This window comes from Manihot esculenta, chromosome 14 (assembly GCF_001659605.2).
Source record: "Manihot esculenta cultivar AM560-2 chromosome 14, M.esculenta_v8, whole genome shotgun sequence".
NCBI lineage: Eukaryota > Viridiplantae > Streptophyta > Magnoliopsida > Malpighiales > Euphorbiaceae > Manihot > Manihot esculenta.
In genome coordinates, this window is record NC_035174.2 from 3,436,614 (window position 1) to 3,452,536 (window position 15,923).

At 35.9% G+C, this 15,923-nt stretch overlaps 3 protein-coding genes, 4 non-coding genes and 1 pseudogene across 7 annotated transcripts; 6 read left to right on the top strand and 2 right to left on the bottom strand.

Annotated features, from left to right (window-relative positions):
* Positions 1 to 338: 338 nt before the first annotated feature.
* On the bottom strand, positions 339 to 3,387 carry LOC110599696 (annotated as a pseudogene).
* Positions 3,388 to 3,718: 331 nt separating this feature from the next.
* LOC122721847 lies at positions 3,719 to 3,823 on the top strand. The gene has a single exon (XR_006348632.1). It is a non-coding gene; the product is annotated as a small nucleolar RNA Z107/R87 (small nucleolar RNA).
* Positions 3,824 to 3,930: 107 nt separating this feature from the next.
* On the top strand, positions 3,931 to 4,030 carry LOC122721832. Its single transcript, XR_006348617.1, has one exon. It is a non-coding gene; the product is annotated as a small nucleolar RNA R30/Z108 (small nucleolar RNA).
* A 200-nt stretch (positions 4,031 to 4,230) lies between these two features.
* Positions 4,231 to 4,317, top strand: LOC122721851. The gene has a single exon (XR_006348636.1). It is a non-coding gene; the product is annotated as a small nucleolar RNA snoR31 (small nucleolar RNA).
* A 371-nt stretch (positions 4,318 to 4,688) lies between these two features.
* Positions 4,689 to 4,783, top strand: LOC122721842. Its single transcript, XR_006348627.1, has one exon. It is a non-coding gene; the product is annotated as a small nucleolar RNA snoR31/Z110/Z27 (small nucleolar RNA).
* A 720-nt stretch (positions 4,784 to 5,503) lies between these two features.
* On the top strand, positions 5,504 to 5,968 carry LOC110599793 (putative glycine-rich cell wall structural protein 1). The gene has a single exon (XM_021736362.1). The coding sequence runs from the start codon at positions 5,504 to 5,506 to the stop codon at positions 5,966 to 5,968; it is 465 nt and encodes a 154-aa protein (XP_021592054.1).
* A 3,476-nt stretch (positions 5,969 to 9,444) lies between these two features.
* On the bottom strand, positions 9,445 to 10,110 carry LOC110599794 (histone-lysine N-methyltransferase, H3 lysine-9 specific SUVH5-like). The gene has a single exon (XM_043950383.1). It carries the CDS (start codon positions 10,108 to 10,110, stop codon positions 9,445 to 9,447), a length of 666 nt encoding a protein of 221 aa, XP_043806318.1.
* Positions 10,111 to 11,231: 1,121 nt separating this feature from the next.
* LOC110599795 (histone-lysine N-methyltransferase, H3 lysine-9 specific SUVH6-like) lies at positions 11,232 to 15,884 on the top strand. Its single transcript, XM_043950384.1, has one exon. The coding sequence runs from the start codon at positions 11,232 to 11,234 to the stop codon at positions 12,984 to 12,986; it is 1,755 nt and encodes a 584-aa protein (XP_043806319.1). The 3' UTR covers positions 12,987 to 15,884.
* The last annotated feature ends 39 nt before the right edge of the window (positions 15,885 to 15,923 follow it).

Here is a 15,923-nt window from a genome sequence, read left to right on the forward strand (position 1 = left end):
AGTATCTTAGGTTCCTAACTTTTAGAAGACGATTTTACTTGCTCTTTGCGTCCGGAAAAAAGTTAAAAATTCTCCTTTTGCCATATTCAAATTCTGAACCTAATCGGAATTGCAATATAAGAGATTGGTTTTATTTTCTCCTTTCTAAATTTTGAACTGAAATCGTTAATTTAAATTTGCGATTTCGAACTAGAACCGCCTAATTTTTTTTAGGTTTTTAAATTATATTAGTTTCCTTTATTTTTCCTAATTTTTATAGTATACAAAACATTAATATTGTTGAAATTTTAAAAAATTTTAAATTGAAATAAAATCAAAACCATTTCAACCGGAAATCATTTCAAGTTAAAAATAATTTTCTAAACTGAAATTATTTCAAATCGAGCCTTTAGAACGGCTCATTATAGGTTCTGGTACATCAATGAAGGCAGACTTGTTGTTTACACTTCACACTCACCCGGGTTGTCAGTACGTGGATATCATTGCAGTTATTCAAACAGCTTGCATATGTTTTCATTGCCAAAATGATAAAACGGAACAAGAAAAGCTTGCAATTTTAAGTAAACATAGACGGGATAAGGAGACACTAATGCTTCTTCTTATTTCGTGGAAAACTATGGCACAGAGAGGGAGGAGTCATCTAGCAACGGATCAATCATAAGCTGTGTTCATCTAGTATGCCACTCCACACCTCTAATCAAATGGGTCAATCCTTGGGTCGTGTTCACTAGCCATAGCCATTCCAGTGCAAAGGCATGTGGGGCACATGACCTGCCAAACATTTACGAAGGGAAAAACTTTATTTAATTGCATTTCTAACATCTGTATGACTATGGCTAGCCAACCGAGAAAATAGCCTGTATCTTTCTTGAGGGGTTATAAACCCTTTAAATTTTAAAAAGAAAACGGCGCAACATAGAGGATGGCGTTTTAGCATTTGGAGTATCGAGTTGAGCAAGTGATATCAAACCTTTCCAGATCCTGAACAATTCGAACATCTTTCTGTTTTGGGTGTGGATAATGGCTGATCTCCACCATTGACTGTTGAAACTGTTGCAACAAGAACAAGTGATCCAGTGCTCGAGCAACGTGCACAAGCCAGATACCCTGCATTTATCCAGTGCATATTGGAAATAAGTACACGACATGCATTCTCCTCTTCTCTGTGATTTTTTTATGTGCATGTCCATGATTATCTGTTATTTTTGGACAAGATAGGAAGAAATCAAAAGTTTTTTTTTTTTGCAGTAAAAGTACCACCGACTTTCTGAGCTCATCTTCTCATCAAATAGGTAGGAGAGAGTTTCTATATAATAGATAAAAAAAATTAGAACTTGTGCGAGGATCAACTATTTGAATCATATACGGAGAAAATGGAAGTCCAAAATTTTGTTGGGTGGAAGAACATGTATAGCACCACAGTACTTGGATCATAAGCTTGCTTAGACATTCCTACCAATCTAAATTAATGAGTCATTTTGAAAACAGATGCAAAGTCAAATCAGGTGTAAGAAATGGAGACAAGGCAAACATGTTTGCTGACACAAAGTTTAAAGGGGGAGCGGGGAAGCGAAAGGAGATTCAGGACACACCAGTTCCAAGACAATATTTGCATCTTTTATGTTCTTGTTGTTTTACATTGTTTATCTCAACTACCATCAAGGCTGAGATCACCCCAACTGCTCCTCCAGAGAATGAAGCCACTATAGGATCAACTTGGCTGCACCTCATAGCAATTACATTGGTAAGTAAATGGACCTTTATAAACATAGTGTTTTGACAAAATTTGAATGGAAACCATATCAAATATATCAGAGTTAACTAGAAACACCAAAGGGACAATAGAATCAAATCAAACTGAGAACAACAAGAATCAGAAAAAAGAAGGAGCTATAAGGACCCAATACATGTGCCATACCTTAATTGCATAGGCAAATGGACACTACGGATAAAATCTGCATATGACGTGCCCCCTAACCCCAGCTTAATTTCCAACTGAAACACAAAAGGATAAATGTTTAAAGAAATGAAAGAACAAGCGTCATAGTTCCAACTGCCTAGATTAGTTGTTAAAGAACGTCTTTTTGACGGAGGGTGTTGTGCACTTATAGAACAACTTACAATGGGTGCTAAAAGGCCGCCAAAAATGATGATCCCAGCAATAAGAGAAAAACAAGTAGCATAATACAGCTTAAGATTTTCTGCACTCTGCAAGCAAGATAGAATCAATATCCATGTAATTAACATCCTAATAAAAGAAAATACATTTCTCATGATGCAGGATTAGCAAAGGAAGATGCCAAAAGAAACACAGGTAGAATATCGCCCACCAAAGGAGGCAAAAAGGGGATGAATGATGGAAAGTCAGGAAGCTCATGTCATGGTCTTCCTTTAAAATCCCAAGTTCAGCACTCTTGATTCTCTGTTGTATCCTTAGCCTACGAACCTACACAATTTCCAGAATCAAGGCACAATAAAAGGTAAAAAAGGAAAGAAAAGAAAAAGGAATAATCGTAAAATTAAATAAAAAGGAAAAATTATCAGCAAATTCGAATTATTTGCAAAATTTGATGTTATACAGAATCAATAAAAGATCGCAGTTTTTGCTATTATATTTAAATAAAGCATCAAGGGAACTAAACACATAGAACAGCTAGAATTCCCTTTCCCTTTCGTCCTATAAAAGATTTGAAACAAGCATAAGTCGTTACTCAATAGAAAAAGATACCTCCTCCATCTGCAAGAAAATTTTGTTCCGCCGGCTTCGAATGTTATCTCGAATTTCCTGCAGTTCCATTTTAGCAAAGTCTTGAACCGTTTCAGGTCCTTCTATGATACAAAATCTACATTCAAAATACCAAACAAACACTACTTGTCAAAATTTCTCCATCTTTGTAAGCAAAGCAAGCAGAGAAATGGCGATCACAATTACAAATTCATAACATAGTTAAGTATTATCAAGCTAAACACCACATATCATATTTCACAAGTAGAACGAGAAAAAACAACACCCAGCGGCGTTATTATCGGTGGAATCAGAGTCACCAGAAGGCGCGAAAGAAGAAGATTCGAACTCGGACGCCATAGATCGCCATTTCGAGCTTAATTTCCGGTCGAAACCTTTAAACCTACAGTTCAGGTGATGTAAACCGTGAGAACCGGACAAGCTCAGTAGCTTATTAGGGTACAAAACCGCCAGGACTCGGCCCAAACTTCCCATGCTCGAAGCCTCCAAAATCTCTCAGTCCCAGTCTCTTCCTTATTATAAGTATAAAATATATAGATAAAGATAAGCTTCTGCTGAGACTTTTAACAGCGAGAGACCTGCAACTGTTTATTGATGAAGCCAGGTGAAGAACGATAGACAAGAGAGAACATTAGAGCTGAAGGTGAAGTATTTTTGATGGAGCCATCGGCGAAGGTGGGAAGGTGAAGTGGACTGCCACGTGGAAGAAAGACTTTGGCTGTTAGTATCCTTTCTTGAATAATATCCACTCTGGCGAATTGTGATAATGGGCTTCAACAATACTCAAGCCCACTCAGCCTTTCCGTGTCGCAACGAAACCCTAGTTACAGTCCTATAAATTCCACATCCACCAACTATTTCTTTATAAGCGGCGAGTCTCCCTCTCTGGTTTTTATCCACGCTTCCTTCTGTAAGAGATGATTCTTTTTCTTTTTAATTTTACTTGCAATGTTGTGTGATCGGAGAGGAGAAGGTCACAGTGATGATTCAGGAAATTCAAGATCAACAGACCGGAATGCAGGCCTCTCTTTTTCTAGAGATTTTTGCGTGTCGACCTTCTCGCTGACCTGAGTGATCTTTCTTTCTCCCGAAATCGTCGTTTTCTTTTTGGCTTTTCTTTCTCTTGATTTTAGCTGCTGATTTGATTAATCTATTGTTCTGAAATACAAGAAGTTGGGGGTTATTGAGGTTGCAATGATGATTCACAGCTCCCTCTTCTGAGTTAAAGTTGAGGAAATCGGCTGGCAGAATCGAACCTATGACTTATTGGCCATCACTGAGCAATCTCCTTCCCCAAGCTCAAGCTTTTGGCTTTCTTTTTGTAGCTCGATTTTAAATAAAATCATTGCAAATTGAACAAAAAGGGTAGAATAAAACCTATTACTTTTTTAATGTCACTAGTAGATAACTCCCTTTTTTCATTCCAATTGTTAAGCTGCAATGATTTTATTCTTGTGTTTTCAAATGATTATGATTATAAATGATGGATGAGGATGAGGCAGTAATATAATAATCCAACACTTGATCTGAGGCTTTCGTAGTGATGCGTACATAATGACATCTGAATCTGCTTATGTTTTAGTCACGCTTCTCCATAGTTGTATGCTTTGTGGCTCGTATTCTGCTCTCATATCGATGCTGGAAACAATGCTCTGTGCCTGCATGGGTTTGGGGGATTGAAGATCTATTTTGAATTAGTCTGACAGGTATGCTACACTTTGAGGGGATTTTGAGGAGGATCTGATATCTTATCTTTAATTATTTTAAACTTTTTAAAATTTGATGTTTTAGTTGTAGAAAATAATGCAATTCCTTTTATTTGCATTCAAACGAAATTTTCTTAGGAAGACTACTTTTAATTCAGAATTTCAAATTTAAAAAACTGTGTTTAGTTTGAAACTTGAAAAAAATGAAAATTGTTTAAACCTCATTCCATTTGTCAATCATCAATTGATGAAACTTGGAAAATCTTAGGACACCTTCCTACATAGCTTATATAGCTATGGATGAGAATAAAATTTCCATTCTGATGATGATAATGATAAAATGTCCCTTTTCTCTGCAGTTATTATGACCCTACTTTGGAAAGCACAAATCTTTAAAAACCGATTTTCTAATTGTATTTCTATGGGTTTCTTTCGATTGTTCTGTTCCTTTTTAAGTTTGATTGGGTGGAGGCTTGCAGGATTGGATGAACCAGTCCAATACCAAAATATGCGAGTCAAAGTGGATAATTGGCTCATATCATGCAGAAGAAAAAGAAAAGGGTCACATTCTCTTGCAGGCAAGGCAACTCAATATGTCACTTGCTAGCATTAAGGGTCAATGTCTCTGCTTCCACATGTCTTCCCCGGGATGGCTGGGCGGTTAAAGCTAAGTAAAAATAGAAGTTTTTTGCTGATATTAAAATTCATATGGAGTAACATTTTGCTCAATTACTTGTTTGCTTCCTCAAAAGTGGTTTTCTTCATCTTCTCCACTTGAAAGTAATCTTTGAGGTTAAATAATTTATTTTTAAAGTGGGTATCATATGGCCATGAAGCAATTAACTCGGCCATTATTTTAATTGCGAGGCGGTGATGCGAAGTAAATAGGATCACGGGTGCCCCAGTTGTCAATATCAGAACCAACTATAAATACCCATTATATCATCGGCGTGCAATATCACATCAAGTTCACAACCCAGCTTTGATTTCGATATGATCTCTTCTTCACGCTAATTCAAGCCTACCCACAATCCAAACTAATTACTAAATTATGCACTTCACCCCTTTTCATTTTGTTCTCCTCTTCCTAGCTGTTGCTACTGTTGCTGCCACCGCTGCAGATACTACGGCTGCTGAGAAGAGTGTGGTCTCTCCTGAAATGTCTAACGCTCCTAACAGCGAACAAGGCAGCTCCTCTTCTGGAGCTACGGGCTCCGGCCATGGCCCCAACTGGGATTACAGTTGGGGATGGGGGTCGAGTCCTGGTAGTGGATGGGGTTATGGTTCGGGTTCAGGCCGCTCGCCAAATGGTTTCGGCAGGGGTTTTGGGTTTGGGTCTGGAAGTGGGTCAGGATCGGGTTATGGTTATGGGTTTGGCAGTGGGGATGTGCACGATGGTGGTGTTGGTGGGGCTGGAGGTGGGTCAAGTAATTCAGGTGGTGACGGCGGTACAGGGGGCTACGGTGATGGTTACTGGCCGGTTGATTCCAGAAGGACAAACAATCATGGGCGATAAATCCATCTCTACACAGCACAGGTGGAGTCCCGTTCTATTGACATATATCTAGTGTGCATGGCATGGTGCACAATGGTAAGCTTGAAATTAAGCTTAGAATTTATGTACTACTTAATTATATTAAGGCATGTGCTGTATGTATGATAGGGGCTTAAACATAAAAGGTTTTTCCATTCTCCTCCATTTTCCTCTCTATTCACGGCGCTTCCCAACTTTGTTGACTATTATTGTTCCTTATCTCCATCGGGAAACTCCGAAATCAAACATCAAAGCAACTTACGACTCATTAAGTCTGGCGATTGACATAACTCATAAACATTAGCTTATAAAAATCAGTACTTATAAGCAAATTGAGCTTAACAAGTTTACTTAAAAACAATAAATTTTAACATAATACATTTGATAAAACAATGAAAAAATCATAATTTACACTTTAATTTTTAAATTTTAATATAATTAACATCAATTTTTTTATTTTTAAAATTAAATATTTAAATTCTGTATTTTTTATATTTTTTTATTTTTAAAATTAAAATTTATTTCGTTATAGATTTTATCCTTGTTATGCATCAACACTTATTTCATTTCCTTTTATCCTCTTCATTTTCCTCTGCATACTTTTTTTTTAAGAGATTCATTTATACCACAAAGTAAATAAAAGTGAAGCAATAAATAAATAAATATGTACTTTTGGACGATGACTCGATTACAAAGACATGCATATCAAATATTGTTTGGAGGTTTCCGAGTCAACCCATCAATCCCATTTCCCTTAAAATGCAATGAATAAGCGTCCACAATATCTTCATCTACGTCCCACTCTCATCCGCCATGATAGTATATAGTTAAGTAAATCCAATAAGGAGAGTTGGAGATCCAAGCCTCTTGTCTAGAAGAAGTGACAGATTTGGTGGAGTTGGGAAGAGGGCAAACCGTACCCGAAATCCCAAATCTAAATGAGAGATGAGTTGCGGCTCGAATTTCTCTTCATGCAAAGGCATCACTTGAATCTCAACAATATCAATATTCCAACGAATCCAATCCTGGAGAGCAGTTCTACAAGGAATATTACGAGTCAAAAAATTTCTCCAAAGCAAGATTTAACTTGCGCCCCGTCCCAGATAAGCTCCCACTTAAGTGAGAAATAAACCCTCTGGGCAAAGTCTGGAAGACCTTGCGACCAGTCATAATTGATCCATAGCAAGACTTGGCATTGTAAAAAAAGTCTCCTTTAAATTGAGTTCTAAGCTCCTGCTAGGCTGGGAGTATTGGTAGTATTAAAATGTGTTACAACTTACATGTGATGATCTCCCCTTCAATGAGCCCATGTCTTATGCAAGTCATGCATTAGTTTCCAGCTCGGCTTAGCACTAGCAAGAGGTTATGCTCTTCGTCGCGTGTTATTTCCCCTTCTCTAGTGCTTTGGCGGCAATTGAGCAACAGTAATAGGCTGCTTTTCTCCTCTTTGATATTTTATCTGTGAACGTTGAAAGTTCTTTTTCCTTTGAGAATTTTATAGAAATAAAATTAGCGAATGACACGACATAATGTTCTAAAAAAGAAGAAAAGTTATCTCCATAATAACTCCTCCATTTCGGACAAGCCAAGTAATCTAGGAATTCCCAATTTTTAGGTACTTCAAATCGTTCTTAACAACTAAATTCACCATCTTGGCTCCCAGAATAATGCCGCTTGCTTCCAAAACAAATTCAGTTCTGGAAATAAGTATGCTATTACTTCAACGTCAGCTCCTATTTTTCCCAGTGCAAACTCTAGTTGCCCATCATCTTCATCATTCTCCTTCTCATGTATCTCACTCCTACTATACAAATCAACAATAAAAACATACCTGAAGAGACCACTTATTTATAAGAAAGATTGCAGAAACAGAAGAAACTTCAAGAAAAAAAAGGTAGAAAGAAAGTTATGTGACACGAGCATGGTTTCTTTCCAATTATTATAGTTTTCCTTCTTTACTAGTATTGTTACACAACTAGCATCATTGGTGAATGTTTTTAAGTGTCTGCTTTTTGAAGAGGATGGAAGTAGAGGAAGTACAGGCAATAAATTCAAGACTGACATTGAAGACTATCAAACAAAATGACAGATTGCTGAGATCCTTGAATCACACACACTTTTCCAAAGATTACAAAGATCTTGCCCACTTGAAGATTGATCCATGAAACCAGTTAGCAGGAAATAAATCTCATTAGCAGTAACCAATCAGTTGACCTATAATTTCAGGTTCCAAAAGGTGATCTCATATAGCTCCCATTTGGAGTTGAAGTCAAGAGGTAAACAAAAATTGCACAGATACTTTTTATGCAATAACTTTTATTGGAAGTATTAGAAAATTGACTAAATTAATTTTTTTTTTATAAACAAATAATTAAAGGAATCATCAATGGAGTCTGTGTTACTAGTTTTCTTGCAAGAGAGAGACATTTCTTTTTATCACTTATTTTATTTATCTTATGCATTAATCTTCTTTTTAATTTACTATTTTAATTTTTTTCTAACTTATAAATGGTACTATTTATATGTTGTCAAAAAATAGTTTCCAGCAACAATCTCAAATAAGGCTAGCTCAAAGTCTCTTTGCTATTCTTGTACCATCTTCTTATATATGCCTTTTGCCCTCTTTTTTCCCATTGGCTCGATCACGTCATCCTCAGGAAGCTTTTGCCATTTGCCACACAGCAACCAATCTTTTGTCTGCGTGTGTGTTCACTCCATATGATGTATTCATTACAAGAGTTCAAGAATTAATATTGGGTCGGCCAAGCCAATGTAATTGAGACATATCACAAATCTTTCTTAAGGATTTGTTGTGAGGTCGCCACGAGGCGCATTTAATACTACCTTCCCTCAGGTTGGTTAGTACTGGTTTGGGTCAATAATGGACACCTTATTCAATATGTAAAATTTGGGATTATCATAAACCATTTTAATGAACTAAAAAAACTTTCCAATACAATTACAAAACCTACAATCAAAACTTTGTCCCACAATTATAATTGTAAGTCAACTTTTGGAGAGGATGTATGTCCTTCATGGCAAATAACATCAAATGAGGCTTCTTACTATCACCATGAAGGACATTTTGGACATGAAGGTTAGGAGAGTAACTATGATTAATAAAGCTTCCTACATTATCAAATTCAGTAATATCTATAGTAAAATACTCATCATTTTCAGGGAAACTTGGATGCGACAAATTATGAAGAGGAAGCACCCGATTGTTTTGACAAATACGCGCATCACAGTTGTTTTCCTTGCCCAACAAATGCTCAATTCCTTCCTTTGCTTGATGTAGTCCAAAACACTCGCATATAAAACTTCCGGCTGGAATGTATTGTTTTGATCGGACACCCCATCTTCCTGATTTAGTCATAAACACTTGAAGTTGAAATCGGATGCCACGTTGTGTCACTCTATTTATGCAAGAACCATAACACTTGCAAGAAGGACCACACTCAGAAAATACGAAGCTTTCTTACAATAAGACGTTCATTGTGATCGTAAGGAAGAACTTTCCCATTCTTTATTTTGCATGAACAATCTTTAAAATCTGAGCATCCATCAATGCAATCACAACCAATTGACTTGGATTGATTGAAAATCACAGAATAAGTTTTATCGAAAACATGTGATGAAGGTCTCTTGTCATCAAGTGTGTTCCTCGTTCCAACTGTTACTTTTTTGTTGTCCTCAAAAGTATTACTTGCTAAAATAACCTTTCGATTAGATGGGTACTTATCTATTTTGGATGGTAATCCTTGAGTTCGCTTTGGTTGTCCTGAAATCCTTTTCAACTTAAATTTGAAAATAAGTTTGCCAAATTTCCCTCTTTCTTGCCAACATTTCTCCACATGGTATAAGCCATCATAAACATATGTAGATACCTTAGAACCTTTCCACATTTGCTTAAGGATAACTCTCACGGGGACTTTTTGATCCATATTGTTCTTTAGTGCAAGATTGCCATGTGTGAGCGCTTGATCTTTAGGTGGCCGCTTATTTTGAACCAATGGATTCCTACCTTCTCCTGAATAAATTAAGACATCAGATGAATTCATGACATTCGGATATCGACCACTTGAAACAATGCTTGTAGCTAATTTCATTCCATCCTTCTCCATGTAATCTATGCCCTTTTCAATTTGATGATGAAGACCAATTATACATAGTTCAGCTCTGTATTGAAACTCATCACCAACTTCACTCCAGGAATAGATTCAAGTCTTTTCACTGTGTTCAACCATGTATGTCTATCACGAAGAATCGATGCTGCAACTAGGTGAATGTTTGGTTTTTGCATTAAGGCCTTTCTATTTTTTTTCAAAAGCTCGTTAAGCACCTTATGATACAATCTTAAAACCTCCTTAACTTCATCACGACTAGGACTCAATTCCTTTTTGTCTCTCAACATGACCAGATGTTGGCCTTCAGTAGCTGAATTTCCATCTAAAGCATATTTGCCTTCGTTAGCTGAAGTGTATTTAGAAACATGGGAAGCCTCAACAAGACCATCAAACAAAAGATTGTCTTTGGAAACATGGTGAAAATCTTTTTTAGAAAACAAGGTGAAAATCTTTTGTTATTTTAATATTTTAAATTAAAATATGGTACATTTATTTTTAATAATAAATTTTAAGGTTTCTTAATTTATATATTTAAAGGATTATTTTTCCAGCAGTTTCTAGAGAGTACTCTTGTCATACGGGAAGGTTTCCCGCCACAGATTTAAGCGCGATTCCAAGAGCCGCTAGATCTATCAAGCCCTAGAGTAACAACGGCTAATTGGCAAAAAGTTTAAGGCGGTGCAACAAGTATATAAGGGTTTTCATATTGATCGAAGATTTGAAATTTGTAACCGCTACTGACGTGTGCAAGAAAGTACTCCGTCTTCTCCAAGATAAGTGCCAAGGCTTTTTCCTGCCTAGTTGCTAAGGGGGCTTGCTTCTTAATTTGGTGAGTTCTTTACACTCCTTTATTTCACTCTTTTCTTGCTTGATGTTGTTTGCTGCTTCGCTGTTTCTTTGATGGTTGAATTGTCTGGTGTGTTTGCTCAAATTTGAAGGTATTACAAAATGATTATTACCGATGAATAGTCTATTTTTTTGGTGTACTCAAATGTTTGTTTTGGAATTTTAAGAACTATTGTTGGAGAAAACATTAATTTTGAATTGGAAGAATGAAATCTTAAAAAGATTATATATTCCCCTTGTGGTTATGGTAGTAGCAAGTTTCTATTGTGTGGATGTCTTGTGTTTCGTTTAATAACCGACTTACAAGAATATGGTTCTTTTTACTTCAATTAACTAAAACCTTTTGTCTCATAGTTAAATTTAAGTGCATACGGATGGATCGGGCACCAAGACTTGTGCAAGCTAAACGAAAAGCCAATGATGGTCTAGTTTTGAAAGCACCAAGACTTGTGCACCAAGACTTGTCCAAGGACAATCTTTTGTGTGATGATCTTGTTGAGGCTTCCCATGTTTCTAAATACACTTCAGCTAACGAAGGCAAATATGCTTTAGATGAAAATTCAGCTATTGAAGGCCAACATCTGGTCATGTTGAGAGACAAAAAGGAATTGAGTCCTAGTGGTGATGAAGTTAAGGAGGTTTTAAGATTGTATCATAAGGTGCTTAACGAGCTTTTGAAAAAAAATAGAAAGGCCTTAATGCAAAAACCAAACATTCACCTAGTTGCAGCATCAATTCTTCGTGATAGACATACATGGTTGAACACAGTGAAAAGACTTGGATCTATTCCTGGAGTTGAAGTTGGTGATGAGTTTCAATACAGAGCTGAACTATGTATAATTGGTCTTCATCATCAAATTGAAAAGGGCATAGATTACATGGAGAAGGATAGAATGAAATTAGCTACAAGCATTGTTTCAAGTGGTCGATATCCGAATTTCATGAATTCATCTGATGTCTTAATTTATTCAGGAGAAGGTGGGAATCCATTGGTTCAAAATAAGCGGCCACCTAAAGATCAAGCTCTCACACATGGCAATCTTGCACTAAAGAATAATATGGATCAAAAAGTCCCAGTGAGAGTTATCCTTAAGCAAATGTGGAAAGGTTCTAAGGTATCTACATATGTTTATGATGGCTTATACCATGTGGAGAAATGTTGGCAAGAAAGAGGGAAATTTGGCAAACTTATTTTCAAATTTAAGTTAAAAAGGATTTCAGGACAACCACAGCGAACTCAAGGATTACCATCCAAAATAGATAAGTACCCATCTAATCGAAAGGTTATTTTAGCAAGTAATACTTTTGAGGACAACGAAAAAGTAACAGTTGGAACGAGGAACACACTTGATGACAAGAGACCTTCATCACATGTTTTCGATAAAACTTATTCTGTGATTTTCAATCAATCCAAGTCAATTGGTTGTGATTGCATTGATGGATGCTCAGATTTTAAAGATTGGTCATGCAAAATAAAGAATGGGAAAGTTCTTCCTTATGATCACAATGAACGTCTTATTGTAAGAAAGCTTCGTATTTTCGAGTGTGGTCCTTTTTGCAAGTGTTATGGTTCTTGCATAAATAGAGTGACACAACGTGGCATCCGATTTCAACTTCAAGTGTTTATGACTAAATCAGGAAGATGGGGTGTTCGATCAAAACAATACATTCCAGCCGGAAGTTTTATATGCGAGTGTTTTGGACTACATCAAGCAAAGGAAGGAATTGAGCATTTGTTGGGCAAGGAAAACAACTGTGATGCGCGTATTTGTCAAAACAATCGGGTGCTTCCTCTTCATAATTTGTCGCATCCAAGTTTCCCTGAAAATGATGAGTATTTTACTATAGATATTACTGAATTTGATAATGTAGGAAGCTTTATTAATCATAGTTACTCTCCTAACCTTCATGTCCAAAATGTCCTTCATGGTGATAGTAAGAAGCCTCATTTGATGTTATTTGCCATGAAGGACATACATCCTCTCCAAAAGTTGACTTACAATTATAATTGTGGGACAAAGTTTTGATTGTAGGTTTTGTAATTGTATTGGAAAGTTTTTTTAGTTCATTAAAATGGTTTATGATAATCCCAAATTTTACATACTGAATAAGGTGTCCATTATTGACCCAAACCAGTACTAACCAACCTGAGGGAAGGTAGTATTAAATGCGCCTCGTGGCGACCTCACAACAAATCCTTAAGAAAGATTTGTGATATGTCTCAATTACATTGGCTTGGCCGACCCAATATTAATTCTTGAACTCTTGTAATGAATACATCATATGGAGTGAACACACACGCAGACAAAAGATTGGTTGTTGTGTGGCAAATGGCAGAAGCTTCCTGAGGATGACGTGATCGAGCCAATGGGAAAAAAGAGGGCAAAAGGCATATATAAGAAGATGGTACAAGAATAGCAAAGAGACTTTGAGCTAGCCTTATTTGAGATTGTTGCTGGAAACTATTTTTTGACAACATATAAATAGTACCATTTATAAGTTGAAAAAAATTAAAATAGTAAATTAAAAAGAAGATTAATGCATAAGATAAATAAAATAAGTGATAAAAAGAAATGTCTCTCTCTTGCAAAAAAACTAGTAACACAGACTCCATTGATGATTCCATTAATTATTTGTTTATAAAAAAAAAATTAATTTAGTCAATTTTCTAATACTTCCAATAAAAGTTATTGCATAAAAAGTATCTCTGCAATTTTTGTTTACCTCTCGACTTCAACTCCAAATGGGAGCTATATCAGATCACCTTTTGAAACCTGAAATTATAGGTCAACTGATTGGTTATTGCTAATGAGATTTATTTCCTGCTAACTGGTTTCATGGATCAATCTTCAAGTGGGCAAGATCTTTGTAATCTTTGGAAAAGTGTGTGTGATTCAAGGATCATAGCAATCTGTCATTTTGTTTGATAGTCTTCAATGTCAGTCTTGAATTTATTGCCTGTACTTCCTCTACTTCCATCCTCTTCAAAAAGCAGACACTAAAAAACATTCACCAATGAAGGAATACGGATTTGCTAGTTGTGTAACAATACTAGTAAAGAAGGAAAACTATAATAATTTGAAAGAAACCATGCTCGTGTCACATAACTTTCTTTCTACCTTTTTTTTCTTGAAGTTTCTTCTGTTTCTACAATCTTTCTTATAAATAAGTGGTCTCTTCAGGTATGTTTTTATTGTTGATTTGTATAGTAGGAGTGAGATATATGAGAAGGAGAATGATGAAGATGATGGGCAACTAGAGTTTGCACTGGGAAAAATAGGAGCTGACGTTGAAGTAATAGCATACTTATTTCCAGAACTGAATTTGTTTTGGAAGCAAGCGGCATTATTCTGAGAGCCAAGATGGTGAATTTAGTTGTTAAGAACAATTCTTTAATTTATATGTATAACTTAGATCAGTAATTCTACCAATGCAATCTATTTGTCTACTGTCCAAGAATACGAGTGGTAGCGTTCATATGATGCTGGCAAGAGAATTGGGTGTTTCAAGAAATATAGGATATTCCAATTATGTAGTCTGTAGATATGTGTCATGAAACGAGATGTTCATTTATGGTTTTTTGAGCAGGAAACAAGAATCAATTGTCCAGGTGTGATGGAGATGGAAATTCGGCCTTGGTTGACAACACAGCTTTTTATATTAGAATCAATTCTCAGCGGTTAATTCCACTAAGATGATACTAAATTTCAACTTCATGGATAAAATATCAAATGGAGGAGAAAAGCAGCCTAATACTGCTGCTCAATTGCCACCAAAGCACTAGAGAAGGGGAAATAACACGCGACGAAGAGCGTAACCTCTTGCTAGTGCTAAGCCGAGCTGGAAACTAATGCATGACTTGCATAAGACATGGGCTAAATCGTTGAAGGGGAGATCATCACATGTAAGTTGTAGCACATTTTAATACTGCCAATACTCCCAGCCAAGCAGGGAGCTTAGAACTCAATTTAAAAGAGACAGTTGGAGGTTGTTCTATCCTAAATTTGGTTAAAAAGGAAAGAAAAATAATTTAAATTTTACAAACACCCTTATTATGCATCAAAATATTTTCTAACCACTTTGGATCGACTATGGAATACAATGCCAAGTCTTGCTATGGATCAATTATGACTGGTCGCAAGGTCTTCCAAACTTCGCCTAGGGGGTTTATTCCTCAGTTTAAGTGGGAGCTTATCTGGGACGGGGCGCAAGTCTTGCTTTGGAGAAATTCTTTGACTCATAATATTCCTTGTAGAACTGCTCTCTAGGATTGAATTCTTTGAAATATTGATATTATTGAGATTCAAGTGATGCCTTTGCATTAAGAGAAATTCGAGCCGCAACTCATCTCTCATTTAGATTCTTGGGATTTCGAGTCCGATTCGCCCTCTTCCCATCTCCACCAAATCTGGCACTTCTAGGCAAGAGGTTTGGATCTCCAACTCTCCTTATTGGATTTACTTAACTATATACTATCAGTGGCGGATGAGAGTGGGATGTAGATGAAGATATTGTGGACGCTTATTCATTGCATTTTAAGGGAAATGGGGTTGATGGGTTGACTCGGAAACCTCCAAACAATATTTGATATGCATGTCTTTGTAATCAAGTCATAGTCTAAAGGTACACATTTATTTATTTATTGCTTCAATTTTATTTACTTTGTGGTATAAATGAATCTCTTAAAAAAAAAAGTAAGCAGAAGAAAATGATGAGGATAAAAGGAAATGAAATAAGTGTTGATGTACAATAAGGATAAAATTTATAACGAAATAATTTTTAATTTAAAAAAAAATATTAAAAAATACAAAATTCAAATATTTTATTTTAAAAATAAAAAAATTGATGTGTTAATTATAAGCTCAATTTGCTTATAAATACTGATATTTATATGCTATTGTTTATGAGTTATGTCAATCGCCAGACTTAATGAGTCGTTTATTTATTTTTTTATTTTTTAAAGT

What these genes read in the sequence shown, in the direction of transcription:
- LOC110599793 (XM_021736362.1), top strand. Translation starts at nt 5,504, where the DNA reads ATGCACTTCACCCCTTTTCATTTTGTTCTCCTCTTCCTAGCTGTTGCT.
- LOC110599795 (XM_043950384.1), top strand. Translation starts at nt 11,232, where the DNA reads ATGTCTTGTGTTTCGTTTAATAACCGACTTACAAGAATATGGTTCTTT.
- LOC110599794 (XM_043950383.1), bottom strand. Translation starts at nt 10,110, where the DNA reads ATGGAGAAGGATGGAATGAAATTAGCTACAAGCATTGTTTCAAGTGGT.